Source organism: Phacochoerus africanus, chromosome 6 (genome assembly GCF_016906955.1).
Source record: "Phacochoerus africanus isolate WHEZ1 chromosome 6, ROS_Pafr_v1, whole genome shotgun sequence".
Taxonomy (NCBI): domain Eukaryota; kingdom Metazoa; phylum Chordata; class Mammalia; order Artiodactyla; family Suidae; genus Phacochoerus; species Phacochoerus africanus.
Window position 1 is genome coordinate 73,081,560 of NC_062549.1, and position 15,225 is coordinate 73,096,784.

The 15,225-nt window shown below is 41.4% G+C and overlaps 1 protein-coding gene across 1 annotated transcript in view; it reads right to left on the bottom strand.

Moving 5' to 3' along the window:
- Positions 1-15,225, bottom strand: part of RAB2A (RAB2A, member RAS oncogene family) — an 80,963-nt gene that overhangs the window by 13,418 nt on the left and 52,320 nt on the right. Inside the window, exon 6 of the mRNA XM_047783869.1 lies at positions 12,501-12,612. Coding sequence (XP_047639825.1) covers positions 12,501-12,612 — 112 coding nt within the window. The remainder of the gene's footprint in view (positions 1-12,500; positions 12,613-15,225) is intronic.

The following is a 15,225-nucleotide window of genomic DNA, read 5'->3' on the forward strand; positions in this document are numbered from 1 at the left end:
TACAGGACAGTGACCGTCTGTACACGAGAGCAGAGACAGGCTGTCCCATGTAGTCTGCACGTTAAACTGGGACAGTCCAAGACCCACTCATGCAGAACTGCGCAGGGACAAGTGGTCAGGGTGGAGCTGAACACACAGCCTAAGAAGGCTATTCCTGGATTTAAATGCCATTTCAACTGGAAAAAAGAGAGGGTCAAGAGTCTGGAAGGCTAGAGAGGAAGAGAGAGGACAGTGTCATGGAGCTAAGGGAAAAGAAAGTTTACAGAAGAGTGGTTCAAAGCATCAGATAAACCCAAGGGACCCTTCAAGGTAAGAAAAGCATTTGTAGGTAAGGCAACCAGGAGGTCCAGGGCTGTGATGGAGGAAGTCAGACTGTGAAAGGAGGCGCAAAAAGAAAGAGGAAACAGAGGTAGATCTTACTAGAAACTAGAAGAGAACATACCCAGGAGAAGAGGGCCTGATAGCTTTTGCTGTTAGGATGGGTGAAACGATGACGACGGCATTCTATGCTGAAAGCCAGGAATCGGCAGAGGAGAGGACAAAGCTGACTAGAGGATCTGAAGAAATAATGTCTGTGGAGCTGGGAAAGGATAGCGTTCTGCTGGCCTCTCCTGTTAGTGAAAAGCCCACTGACTTCCCAGCCTGCCCACTCCTCAGGGGGTGCCCCGGTCACGGCACTGACATCACCCTGTAAGCCGGCTCCAACTGTGGACTTTCTGGCCGCACCCCAGACCTACTGGGCCTACTGGGTCAGGAGCTACATCTTAACAGGATTCCTAGGTGATGAGAAAGCACATTCATGTCTGACAAGCACTGTTCTATATACAACTGATTTGGAAATATACGTTATTTTTTAGCTGCACCCAGGGCATGTGCAAGGGCCCAGGTCAGGGACTGAACCCGTGCTGTAGTTACAGCCTGCGCACAGTACCAGAAACTCAACTTACTATGCCAAGGGGAACTTCCTGATTTCGAAAAAAAATATTTTTATGAGATACTCTGAGCTTAAGAAAAATGTAGTCCCCATTCCCCCACTGCAACCTCCATGTTAGCATGAAGTAAGAGAATTAGCAAGGGTATCTGTCTTTTGGATACTATGCACCCCACTACAATTCCATTGTTTCTTTAGGTGGGGGGTGGTACAGCTAAATCACATTTGGAAACCTCTGGGTTAAACAGAAGTCAAGTTTTTTAACAGTGGGTCTTTAGAAACGAATACACTGTTGCGAATTCTGGTTTTTTAAAGGGGGCGTAGACTCTAGCTCCTCTTAAACTCCTCTGACCACAGAGTCCCCCCGTGCAGGAGCCATGGTTTTAATTCGTGCTCCTCAAAGCAGGCCAGGCTAACCCTCAGTACGGCTAGTCTCTACCGTGTGGGAACGGATACCCGACGCGCCCGGGTTTGCGTGCTCTGTGAAAGAACTTTGACAGTGTGCCACACCACTCCACAGCCGCCTTAATATTTCAGGCACTAGATATGTCTTCTTCATTTGAAAAGACTCCTGAAAGAAGTCTCCACTTAGCAGACCCCCTTCTAAACGCTGCCATCCATGTGCCTAAGCAAGACCACCAGAAGTCAGGCACTGGAGCGTCTCGTAACCCTGATACTAACTCCTCTGTGTGTCACAGGAGAGACCACTGCGCTCAGACCTTCCTGGACTGGGACAATAAACGAAACTGTGGTTCTGGAATGAGCGGCCAGGGGCTGGCAGCCGAGCAGGCGTGTGGCCAATGGGGAGCCGGGCAGTTAGCAGGCAGGCATGCTACCTTGATGTCCTCACTAACCTTCAGGCCTCAGTTGAAAATGGAAGTCAAACTAATATTCAAAAACATTTACTGCTGGTCAGAGGGTCGAGTCTTTAATTTCTTAACAGCAAAATCTTTAGTAAAACAGAGGTCAAAATAATCTTTTTTGCCAACCAGAGGTAAACGAGCCTAAAGGTCACTTTCCTAGTCAAGACTGCGATGACACTATAGATGCCCTGTGAGTTCAGCATGGACACTGCTTGAAAAAATGACAACTAAATACATGGGTTCCTCCATAGGCCATGCACTCAAGTATATGTGTATAGCATCCAAATAGCAAGTTTAAAAATCAGTAACAGGAATTGAAAATGTAAAGAATGAGTTCCAGTCTCCTACGAATACCATCTGGACAAAAATACTGGTTGAAAATGGCCTTTTTTTTTTCCCATTTTTCTTTTTAAGGCCACACCAGCGGCATCTGGAAGTTGCCAGGCTAGGGGTCGAACTGGAGCTGCAGCTGCCAGACTACATCACAGCCATGGACATGCTGATTTGAGCCACATCTGTGACCTATACTGCAGGTTGCAGCAATGCTGGATCCTTAATCCAATGAGCAAGGCCACGGATCAAACCCGCATTCTCGGAGTTCCCGTCGTGGCTCAGTGGTTAATGAATCCGACTAAGAACCACGAGGTTGTGGGTTCTATCCCTGGCCTTGCTCAGTGGGTTAAGGATCCGGCGTTGCAGTGAGCTGTGGTGTAGGTCGCAGACGTGGCTCGGATCCCATGTTGCTGTGGCTGTGGTGTAGGCCTGCAGCTACAGCTCCGATTTGGGCCCTAGCCTGGGAACCTCCATATGCCGTGGGAGTGGCCCAAGAAATGGCAAAAAAAAAAAAAAGACAAAACAAAACAAACAAAAACGCCGCATTCTCATGGATACTAGTTGGGTTTTTAACCCACTGAGCCACAACGGGAACTCTGAAATTCGCTTCTTCATTTCATTGACATTTAGGAGATGAATTCTGGGGTATACTTCTACTATGACATTTAAGGGTGTATTTCTTCAGTGAGTAACAAATAGGATGAATGATAATAGCATGTTTGGGGTCATCTCAGGTTGTAAAAAACTGACCAAAATCCACTTCGTAGGAAGGATGAATTCTCTTATTATAACTTTTAATTTGGAAATTATAATTTACAGTTTAGAAACACATATACTCAAACATAAATGCTTGTGTACCATAGCAGTCTGTTACTACAGAGAGATTTTATATGGAGAGAGCTTTCTATGTTTGTATGTATATAATGTCTGTGTATTCATAGTCTGTGTATGGTATTGATCTTATATATGATTTTATAAACACAAAATGATATCCATCTATTATTAAATAGTAGCTCTTAACTGAGAAATTCTACCTCCATAAGTAATATCTAGTTTAGGCAGACTAGGGTATCATTTTATTTTTATAAATAAACTCTTTAGAAGATAATTTGCAAAAAAAAAAAAAAAATTTAAAGTATAGTCTTGGGTGCCATTTTTAGCTTCATATCCCAGTTGAAGATCAGTAGCATAAACTCAGGTAAGAGCAAAACAGCTGGCACATCAGAGTTAAAGGAAAATATCAAGTCCAAGATATAAGGAGAGCAGTGCTAAATGAAGGTGTTAGTAGGGCCTGAGGTGGAAAGGAGAAAGAGGACAGTATGGTTTAGAAATACAACGTACTTGGCTCCAAGCCTGAAAGAGGAGAGGATGCTCACTGTGGGATTCACAGGTCAGAGACAGCCCATAAAATCAAAGTGACGTCCCCTTGCAACAGGACTTACTGTCTTCACTCCCCCGCCCCCCCAGGTTGTCAATGAAATGAAGCTTTCTAAATATCAAAATACATACCATCCTACCTACTACGAAATGAATTATGCTGAGTTGTTGGTATCACACTTCATCGGTTTTAACTGCATCTTACAATTCTAGCTGGTGTCACTGATATTTAGATTGCCCTCTGAGGAGGGCTATCCTGTGCATTTTTCTCTAACACTACTTTGGCCCTTCTCTGCCCCAACAGATCCTTCATGGAGAATCCATTATGCTGAGTAAACCAGTACATACAATATTCTTGATATTTCCATTATCAAGGATCCCTCATGCTGCCTTTATAACCATCCCACTTCCTCTTCCACGCTGACACCCTGCTTAAACACTAGAAATGACTAATCTGCTCTTCATTTCTCTAATTTTGTCATTTCAGTCAAGTCATATAAATAGAATCATACAGTGTGCAACCTTTTGGGACTGACTTAACTCATTGAGCATAACTTTCTGGAGATTCATCCAGGCTATTGCAGGTAATAACAGCTTGTCCCCTTTAACTGCTGAGTTGAGTAGTTGTCCACGGTGCTGGATGGACCATACACTTTGTCTAACTATTCATCTGTTCAAAGACATCTGGGTTGTTTCCAGTGTTTGGTTATTATGAGTAACGCTGGTATCAACAACTGTGTTCAGGTTTCTGTGTGTACATCGGTCTTCATTTCTCTGGGATAAATGTCCAGGGTGGAATTTCTAGGTCATGTGATAGCTGCACATCCAGTTTTTAAAGAAATTGCCCAACTGTTTTCCAGAGTGGCTACAGCATTTTCAAATTCCCATCAGCAATAAATGAGTGATCCAGCTTCGCCACATCCTTGCCAGCATTTGGTGTTTTCAGTATTTTTCACTGTATCTATTCTGATAAGTGTGTAGTGGTATCTCATGGAGGGTTTAATTTTCATTTCTCTAATGGCTAGTGATGCTAAATATTTCTTTTCAAGTGTTTGTTTGCCATTTATATATCCTCTTTGATGAAACATTTGCTCATGTCTCTTGCTCATTTTCTAACTGAACTGTATGGTTTCCTTACTACTGAGTTTTTCTTTTCTTTTTTTTAAGGCTGCATCTGTGGCATACCAAAGTTCCTGGGCTAGGGGTCGAACCAGAGCTATAGCTGCTGGTCTACACAACTACAGCAATGCCAGATCCAAGTTCTGTGACCTGCACTGCAGCTTGCAGCAACACTGAACCCTTAACTGAGAAACAATGTCAAAGATCAAACCCGGAGTCCTCATGGATACTAATTTGGGTCCCCCTCCCACCCCGGCTTTTTTAGGGCCACACCCATGGCATATGGAAGTTCCCGGGCTAGGGGTCGAATTGGAGCTGCAGTTGCTGGCCTATGTCCTCATGGATCCTAGCTGGGTTCGTTACTGCTGAGCCACGATGGGAACTCCACAAATTGTGTTCTTAATCTGCTGAGCCACAATGAGAACTCTATTAAGTTCTGAGAGTTCTTTATTGCACTATTTTTATTTTATTTTTTTATGGCCACACCTTCAGGATACAGAAGTTCCCAAACCAAGGGCTGAATCAGAATCAGAACTGGAGCCTATGCCAGAGCCACATCCATGACGTATGTCACAGCTTGTGGCAATGCTGGATCCTTGACCCACTGCACCACGAGGGAACTTCCATGATTTTTTTTTTAGTCTTTTGTCTTTTTAGAGCCACATATGGAGGTTCCCAGGCTAGGGGTCCATTGAAGCTATAGCTACCGGCCTACACCACAGCCACAGAAACACAGGATCTGAGCTGTATCTGTGACCTACACCACAGCTCATGGCAACACTGGATATCCTTAATCCACTGAGTGAGGCCATGGATCAAACCTGCAACCTCACAGTTCCTAGTCAGATTCGTTTCCACTGTGCCACAGAGGAAACTCCCACCATGATCAGTTTTGAGTTAGTTTTTTTTTGTACAAGGTGTGTGGTTAGGTCCATTTTATTTTTTTTGCTTATGGATGTTCAATTTCTAGAGCACCATTTACTGAAACAGATCTCTTCCACTGTTAACTGGTTTGGCCCCTTTGTTAAAATCAGTTGGGTGTACTTGCATGGGTCTATTTGTGGTTCTATCTGTGGTTTCACTGATACATCTCTGCCTTCGCCAATATCGCAGTCTCGATGGCTGCAGCTACATGAGACCTGAAATTAAATAGTGATTCTTCCTACTTTATTCTTTGCTTTCAAAGTTGTTTCAGCTATTCTAATTCCTTTGCCTTTCAATACATAGTATCAGATAATTACAAAAAATTTTACTTGGATTAGATTGATAGGAATTGGGTTAAATCTGTATATAACAATTTATGGAGGAAGTGACATCATTACTAGGTTGTGTATGAATACTAGGTTCCAATCTCTCCATTTATTTAGGTCTTCTTTAATTTTCTTTCATCAGTATTTTGTAGTTTTTACCATACATGTCCTAAATATGGCATTTCTGATTTGTATCTAAGTATTTCATTTTCTTTCTCTTCTTCTTTTGGCTGCCCTGAGGCATATGGAGCTCCTGCACGAATGAAGCCGAAGCAATGCCGGATGCACTGTGCTGGGCTGGGGAACGAACCCTCATCCCAGTACTCCCAAGCTGCTGCTGAACCCTTCGTGCCATGGCAGGAGCTCATTTTCTTTTTGTGATTATAGACAATATTGCATTTTAAATTCTGATGTTCACTGAAGGGTTATAGAAATACAGTAGGGTTATAGAAATACAGTAGATATCTGTCTTGTACCCTGTAACCTTGCAGAACTCACTTATTAGCTCTGGTTATTTTGTAAATTCTTTGGGATTTCCTACAGAGGCAAGCATGCCATCCACAAGTATGAATTTTTATTTCTTCCTTTTTGAGTTGTATACCTTTATTTCATGTCATCTTTTTTTTTTTAAACTCTTTTCTTTGGCCACACCTGCGGCATGTGGAAGTTTACCGGCCAAGGATCACACCCAAACCACAGCAGTTAACAGAGCCACAGCTGTGTCAATGCTGGATCCTTAACCCACTGAGCGACCAGGGAACTCTTTTGCTTGCTGTTCCCCCCACCCCAAGGGTTAAGTGAACATTTTTTAGAATTTTATATTGATTTATCTACTATTGTTTTTTAGTGTTTCTCTTTGTATATATTTTAGTAGTCGCTCTGAGTATTGCATTATACATATGTGTGTGTGTAAAACTTAACACAGTCCACTAGTGTTGTCATTTTACCAAATCATGTGAAGTGTAGAAACGTGGCCTCCCTTGCTGTCTCTTTGTCCCCTTCTCTGCCACAGTTTTATGGTATTTCCTACAGTACACAGAGAACCATATCTGACATTACAGCTTTGTTTCAAGTGTCAAATGTAATTTAAGACTTAAAGGCTTTAAGAAAAAAGTCTGTTATAATTATTCATACTTTTGGTTACTAGTATTCCCTCTTCCAAGACTCTTTCTTTTATCAATTTCTTTCTTTTTTTTTTTTTGGTCTTTTTGCCATTTCTTGGGCCACTCCTGTGGCATATGGGAGGTTCCCAGACTAGGGGTCGAATTGGAGCTGTAGCCGCCAGCCTACGCCAGAGCCACAGCAACGCGGGATCCGAGCCACGTCTGTGACCTACACCACAGCTCACAGCAACGCTGGGTCGTTAACCCACTGAGCAAGGGCAGGGATTGAACCGGCAACCTCATGGTTCCTAGTCAGATTCATTAACCCCTGCGCCACGACGGAAACTCCCTATCAATTCATTTCTGTTAGATAACGTCTTTAGCCACTCTTACATGGTAGATCTGCTACTGATAAATTCTTGCTTTTCCTTTCTTCTGAAAATGTTGTCATTTCCCTTCATTCCTGAGATATTCTCATTGGTTCTACCACTGTGCAGTGAAAGTTCTTCTTTTCTCAGCTCTTGAAAAATGTGCTATTTCCTTCTGGCCTCCACCATTTCCTTCTTTCTTTTCTTCTTCTTTTTCAGGCTGCACCTGCAGCCTATGGAAGTTCCCGGGTTAGGGGTCAAATCTGAGCTGCAGCTGCCTGCCTACACCACAGCCACAGCAATGCGGGATCTGAGCCACACCTGTGAACTACACCACAGCTCAAGGCAACACTGGATCCTTAACCCACTGAGTGAGGCCAGGGAGCGAACCTGCGTCCTCATGGATACTAGCTGGTTCTTAACTGCTCAGCTGCAATGGGAACTGCCCTCCACAGTTTCTGATGAAAAATGTCTGTCATTTGAACTGGTAAGGAAATGTTTTTCACTGCTTTCAAAAAAGATTTTTTCTTTTGTCTTTAGCTTTCGTTTTTTCTTTTTTTTTTTTTTGTCTTTTTGCTATTTCTAGGCCCACTCCCGTGTGGCATATGGAGGTTCCCAGGCTAGGGGTCCAATCGGAGCTATAGCCACGGGCCTATACCAGAGCCACAGCAACTCGGGATCCTAGCCGCGTCCGCAACCTACACCACAGCTCACGGCAACACCGGATCCTTAACCCACTGAGCAAGGCCAGTGATCGAACCCGCAACCTCATGGTTCCTAGTCGGATTCGTTAACCACTGCGCCACGACGGGAACTCCCTCGTTTTTTCTTTAAATGATTTTTATTTTCCTGTTACAGTCGTCTGTCTTTAGCTTTCTGAGATTTGATTGTGGACAGAAGTTTGTCTTGGTGTGGATTTTTTAGGTTTATCTTGTTTGGAGTTCGCTCAGCTTCTTGAATCCATAGGTTTTTACGGTCTGTCACACTGGAGAAGTCTCTAGTCATTCCTTCTGTGAATACTTTCTCAGAGCTGTCTTCTTACAACATTACAGCTTTAGTTAGAGCCCCACATGGACCTGAGGCTCTGCTCACTTTTTTTCTACTCTACTTTCTCTCCGTAGTTTAGACTGAGTAGCTTCTATTATTCTACCATCCAGTTTACTGTTTCTTTCCTCTGTCCCCTTCATCCTGCTGTTGATTCCATCCACTGAGTTTTAAATTTGTTGTTATATTTTTCAGTTTTATAAGTTCCACCTTGTACTTCTTTTGCTGAGACTATTTTTTCTTTTGTTTCAGACATGCTCCTAAATTTGTTTGTTGAAGCATTTTTTTTTTGTGATGGTTGCCTAAAAAAATCATTTGTCAGATAATTCTAACATCTTTGTCATCTTGCTGTTGACATCTACCGATTACCTTTTTTTCCACTCAGTTTGAGATCTTCGTACTTCTAGGTGTGGTGATTTTCTATAGAAACCTGGACATTCTGGGTACTATGTTATGACTCTCGATCTTTCTTTTTTTTTTTTTGTCTTTTGTTGTTGTTGTTGTTGCTATTTCTTGGGCCGCTCCCGCGGCATATGGAGGTTCCCAGGCTAGGGGTTGAATCTGAGCTGTAGCCACCGGCCTACGCCAGAGCCACAGCAACGCGGGATCCGAGCCGCGTCTGCAACCTACACCACAGCTCACGGCAACGCGGGATCGTTAACCCACTGAGCAAGGGCAGGGACCGAACCCGCAACCTCATGGTTCCTAGTCGGATTCGTTAACCACTGCGCCACGACGGGAACTCCTCGATCTTTCTTAAAGCTACGCTTCAGCTGGCTCCCTCTGACACTACTCCCACAGGGAATGACGAGGAACATGAAAAAAACCTCAGTACAGCCAGCTGATGGGAGAGGCGGCATCCTAATTTGTTCTGAGATGTTTGGCTGTAGGAGAATCCCCACCCCCACCCCGAGCTGTCTTGTTGCACCTTCCCTGGTCCTTTAGCTGGGGAGTAGGCTCCTCCCCCACTGCCCCACAACTGGCCTTTCTGGGTTTCTCTAGCTAGCACTCAATCTGAGGTATCTGAGGCAAAAAGAAAACCAAGGAAACCACTGCTGTGTCATCCTTCAAGCCCCATGGCCTCTAGCTGGTTGGCCTTCTTCTCTCCAGCTCTGAGTCTCCTGTGTTTGCGTCACACTGTGCTCAGCAGGAGGGTTGGTGAGAGTGAGTCCACTCCATCTTCCCAGGTCCAGGGGTCCTTTGGTTATCATTTTCATGTTCAATCAGTTTCTAAGTTGTGTAAAGAGATCTAGGTTTGATTTCACCCTTTTTGGATCACAGAATGGTCTTCTACCTTTGTAAAATATTTTATCAGGAAACATCTTTATTTTTTAGGCGAAATCTCACAAATGATTACATTATATAATGCATATCTATGAATCCTTTAAAAACAGAATTTAAAAATATCACTTCTTGGGAGTTCCCGTCATGGCGCAATGGTTAATGAATCCGACTAGGAACCATGAGGTTGTGGGTTCCGTCCCTGCCCTTGCTCAGTGGGTTAACGATCGATCCGGCATTGCCGTGAGCTGTGGTGTAGGTTGCAGACGTGGCTTGGATCCCGCGTTGCTGTAGCTCTGGTATAAGCTGGTGGCTATAGCTCCGATTCAACTCCTAGCCTGGGAACCTCCATATGCCGAGGGAGTGGCCCAAGAAATAGCTAAAAAGGAGTTCCCATCGTGGGGCAGTGGTTAACAAATCCGACTAGAAACGATGAGGTTGCGGGTTCGGTCCCTGCCCTTGCTCAGTGGGTTAATGATCTGGCCGGTGTTGCCGTGAGCTGTGGTGTAGGTTGCAGACGTGGCTCGGATCCCGCGTTGCTGTGGCTCTGGCGTAGGCCGGTGGCTACAGCTCAGATTCAACCCCTAGCCTGGGAACCTCCATGTGCCGTGGGAGTGGCCCAAGAAATAGCAAAAAAAAAAAAAAAAAAAAAAAGACCAAAAAAAAAGAAATAGCTAAAAAGACCAAAAAAAAAAAAATTACTTCTTAATACCCTTGGCTTCTGAGAGACAAATTAATCTACATGATCAAGTAAAGTGCTGTTTTTTGATGAATATGGGAAATTCCTGCCTAGATCAAATTTAAACAATTATTTTTATTATTAACCACAGATACATAATTTCTATAATAAGTGCTATCAAAACATAAATGAAGTATTTATTTCATTTAAATGTTTTGCAAAGTGAAATAGTAATTTGCTGCTTACAAATAAACATCTACTGTTGCTTGCTAAAAATAAGAAAAATGGGGAGTTCCCGTTGTGGCTCAGTGGAAATGCATCTGACCAGCATCCACGAGGACAAAAGTTCAATCCCTGGCCTCACTCAGTGGGTTACGGATCCGGCAATGCCGTGAGCTGTGGTGTAGGTCACAGATGTGGCTCACATCCTGCGTTGCTGTGGCTCCGATTCAACACCTAGCCCAGGAACCTCCACATGCAGTGAGTGCGGCCCTAAAAAAACCAAAAAATAAATACTAAATGAATAAAAATAAAAATGGGAGTTCTTGTTGTGACAGCGAAAATGAATCCAGCTAGTATCCATGAGGATGAAGGTTTGATCCCTGGCCTCGCTCAGTGGGTTAAGGATCCAGTGTTGCCTTGAGCTGTGGTATAGGTTACAGATGTGGCTCAGATCCCGTGTTACTGTGGCTGCGGTGCAGGCCAGCAGCTGTAGCCCTGATTTGACCCCTAGCCCTGGGAACTTCCATATAACGTGAGCGTGGCCGTTTAAGAAAAAAAAAAAGCAAAATGAACACAAAGGCATTAGAATCAAAACTGGAAATTTAGAGTTAACTTTTCAGTAGTTTGATGCCTTGTCATCTGACTTCACAGTATGGTTTTTCATAAAATACAGACAATTCTGGCTTCGTGGTTCTCAAAAGCAACAAGAAAATCCATTGTAAATAATCAATAAGGATGTGTTTCAGATGTCATGAAACCCCCACAGTAAGTTGGCCCTTATGGTTTTGAATCCAATACCTCTAATAAAGGAATGCTTCACTGAAACAGGGAGCTTTATATGTCTTTCAAGTTAAGCAAAGGATGGATTTCTCTCTGGGTTTGAAGTAGAACATTACTCTTGTTATCAAGTTGTAATTATTGACAACGACAGATAAAACATTAGTTGGAGCCTGTAGGAAAAACAGTAAGGACCATCACAGAGCACCACATCAAGAATGACATCTTACCTAAAATGGAATTTCTCTGTGAAAATACTAATGCTGCTGAATTGTTGTAGTCAATTTCTGGGCTCAGTAATAAATTAGAAGTGCTATGAGTTTCATTCTTAATAAAGATTTACTCATTTTTCCCCATGTTGAAGGCACAGTGCTAGCTGCAGCCTAGGACCCCTGTCCCCTGCTATCCTTAGAACTAGAGATTCTTCAGTCGTTTGCTTTTCTAGAACCCCTTTCTGCAGCTGCTCTTAAGATTCTTATGCAGAAGGTGGTAACTCCAGCATTACTCTGGGCAAACAACATATTTTCTTAGTCTCGTTTCTGCTTTTTATGAAGTAAGAGAATGTAATAATGCATTTATCACAGAGAGGATTAACTGTCTACTCCTGTATGTACAGTAAATAAATATCACACCCAAATACATAAAACATAGAAGAACATGGTGTGTTCAGAAAACTTTCACAATTCAGGTTGATCAATGAAAATAACTGAGATACTACAAATTTTATTTATTAAAGATGGCATAATTCCCATGCTTTCTATAATGCTACATAACCGTAATATAATAATTTCAGTGTTAAGTAGAAGTGGATACAAACAGCTACAAATGTTTAGTGTCTTGAAACATTTCCAGACTTCATTAGTGTTCTTTTTTTCCCCCTCCCAAGCAACATAAAAAAGATTTTAGGGAAAGTATACACAAAGATGTGTTAAAGCATTCTGGCTTCAAGAGAAGGCTCAAAATATAATTTAAGAGTCTGACAGAAGATGAATGTCACAAGCCATTTCAAAGGGAAGAAATTTTCCTACTTTACAACTTTCAAAGACTATCAATGACCAAAGAGCTTCTGGGTGATATATCAGCAAATGTATATTAAAGTAGATAAAAAATTTCTATTAAGAAGATGAACATTTTTAAAAGGCTTCTTATTTACCTCTTCTACATTCGAAGCAGTCTTAGCAGAAGTTTCCATGAAGATAAGTCCATGTTCTCGTGCAAAAGCTTCACCTTCTTCTTTTTTTACTTCTCTTCTAGATTCTAAATCACTAAACATGGGAAAGAAAGGGCCAAGTTATCAACCAACATATTACAACTTGAGGCATCTGTGGAAAGTGTACCACAAAACCAAAAGTCGTGTTCACCATTCTTTCAATTAATTTTTGACACATCACAGCCAACTGCATTATTCTGTATATGATGAGGGTCAATGTACACATTGCTTTGTTTCAAAGAATTAACAATGCAACTAAAGAAAGATTCTAAGTTAGAGTCTGAGAATGCTAAAACTAGAAAAACCCAAAGAAAATATCTAGTTCAAAACCTTACCTTTGAGTACAGTGGGTTCTTAAAGAAGGAAACCATCTAACTCAACATAGTGACTGGAGAGCAAAACTACACTATCTCCTCACCCTTCAGCCAGACTAAGTTTCTATGAATACGATTGAAAATAAGTCACACAAGGCTCAGAAGCAATAGGAAAGTGTTTAATAAAAGTCAAAGTACTACTGAAACAGTAATTATTTATCACAGTTGGTTTAATTCCCAGTAAAATTATAAATGGAAAAAGAGAGAGAAACAAAAGTCTAAGCTAGAAATTTTGTACAAAAATATGGCATTCCTTTTTATCACTGTATTGGTTAAGGTAGGGGTAAAAAAGCAGCAGTCTCCTTCAAGTGTTTTATTGTAAAAAATTTTCAACTTTACTATTATAAATTTAAGTGCCCAAAAAAGGATGGAGTATAATCTAACAGCTATGTACTTTCATCTAGCCTTGACACACTTTATTCTGACAGATTTCATTTTATGTGACACATATTATCTTATCAGATTTCTTTCTTGTTGAGAAATAAAATCAGTAGTTACAGCTGAATGACCTCTGCTCCTGATCACTCTCTTCCTTCTTACCTCAAAGGTAATCATTCCTTTGTTTTTGGTGTTTTCATTCTTATGCATGATTTTATATAGATACTCATGTCTACAGCCAGACAAGAGAGGGTGTTTTTAGATGTTTTTTAAAACTCACATGTACTTAACCGAACTATAGCTTGTTGATTTCGGTTAACATTGTTTTTCAGATTTATCTCTGTAATATACTACAGATCTAGTCTCTTAATTCTTTTCTGCTGTATTATATTCTACTGGATGAATCTAACACAATTTATTTTTAATTCTCCATTTGACAAAGTTATTTACAATTCTGTATTACAATAAATCATGTCAGTGGAAATCTTATGTCCTTGTTGTGTATTTGTGCCCAAAAAGAGGTTTTTTTTTCAAACTGTTCCATAACTCAGTGAATTGTAAAACCACTTTAGCAAGGAAGGCATAATCAGATTAAAAAAAGAAATAGAAAATATCAGAGTATATCACCCACTGTTTCATAGAGTTTTTGTTATATATGTACATCTATAATTTAGGTAAAATTATGTTTTTCCACCCCAAAGTGATCTGGTTTACATGACCATGTTATATCTGCAACTTTGTCCTAATTTTCTTTTTTTCTTCTTTTGCTTTTTAGGGCCACACCCGTAGCATATGGAGGTTCCTAGGTTAGGGGTCTAATTGGAGCTGTTGCTGCCAGTCTATGCCAGAGCCACAGCAACGCCAGATCTGAGCCGAATCTGCAACCAACATCACAGCTCACAGCAATGCCAGATCCTTAACCCACTGAGCAAGGCCAGGGATCGAACCCGCAACCTCATGGTTCCCAGTCAGATTCATTTCCGCTGTGCCACGATGGGAACTCCAGTGTCCTAATTTTTTTTTTTTTTTTTTAGAATTACTTTTTATTTATTTATTTATTTTTGCTTTTTAGGGCCACACCTGTGGCATATGGAGGTTCCCAGGCTAGGGGTCCAATCGGAGCTATAGCTGCCGGCCTACGCCACAGCAACGCAGGATCCCGAGCTGCATCTGCAACCTACACCACAGCTCGAGGCAACACCGGATCCTTAACCCACTGAGCAAGACCTGGGATTGAACCCACGACCTCACAGTTCCTAGTCAGATTCGTTTCTGCTGTGCCACAATGGGAACTCCTAATTTTCTTTGCTTAATGTTAGTATCTATGTCATTACATCTTTTCCATAAGTATAATTTTTAATGACTAATTACCATATCCCATCAAGTGCATACAGTATTCACCATTCACCTAACCATTTCCTTACAGTCTGAGGATACAGTAACACAGGAACTGTGGTGCAGTGTGAATATAATTCTATATCACTCATTTATTATTACAATGTTTCTGCCTTACTAGAAGTTACTCATACCTACTATGCATTGTATTTTACTTTTTTTCCACTGACTACATGGTGGGTTATTTTCCAATGTCTTTTTGCTATCTTTTACAATATTATTTTTACTGAGTACACAGTAAACAATAGTGTTATTTTATGCAAATATAAATTACATAAATTAAGGATAATACAAAACAAAGATGTTAAAGTCTCACTCACCTAATATTAAGAAATGTCATGTTTCACCTTCATAAAAGTCACCAGGAACTGCATTATTTTAAAGTGGCTGATTGGATAAACTATCAATTGTTTTACAAGGTTGCCATTTATATAAGCAGCTCATTATTAGTCACTGTTGTTTCTACTACTGAAACTTCTGTGAATGATTCTAGTAATTGTTTTATAACCTTCACAATTATA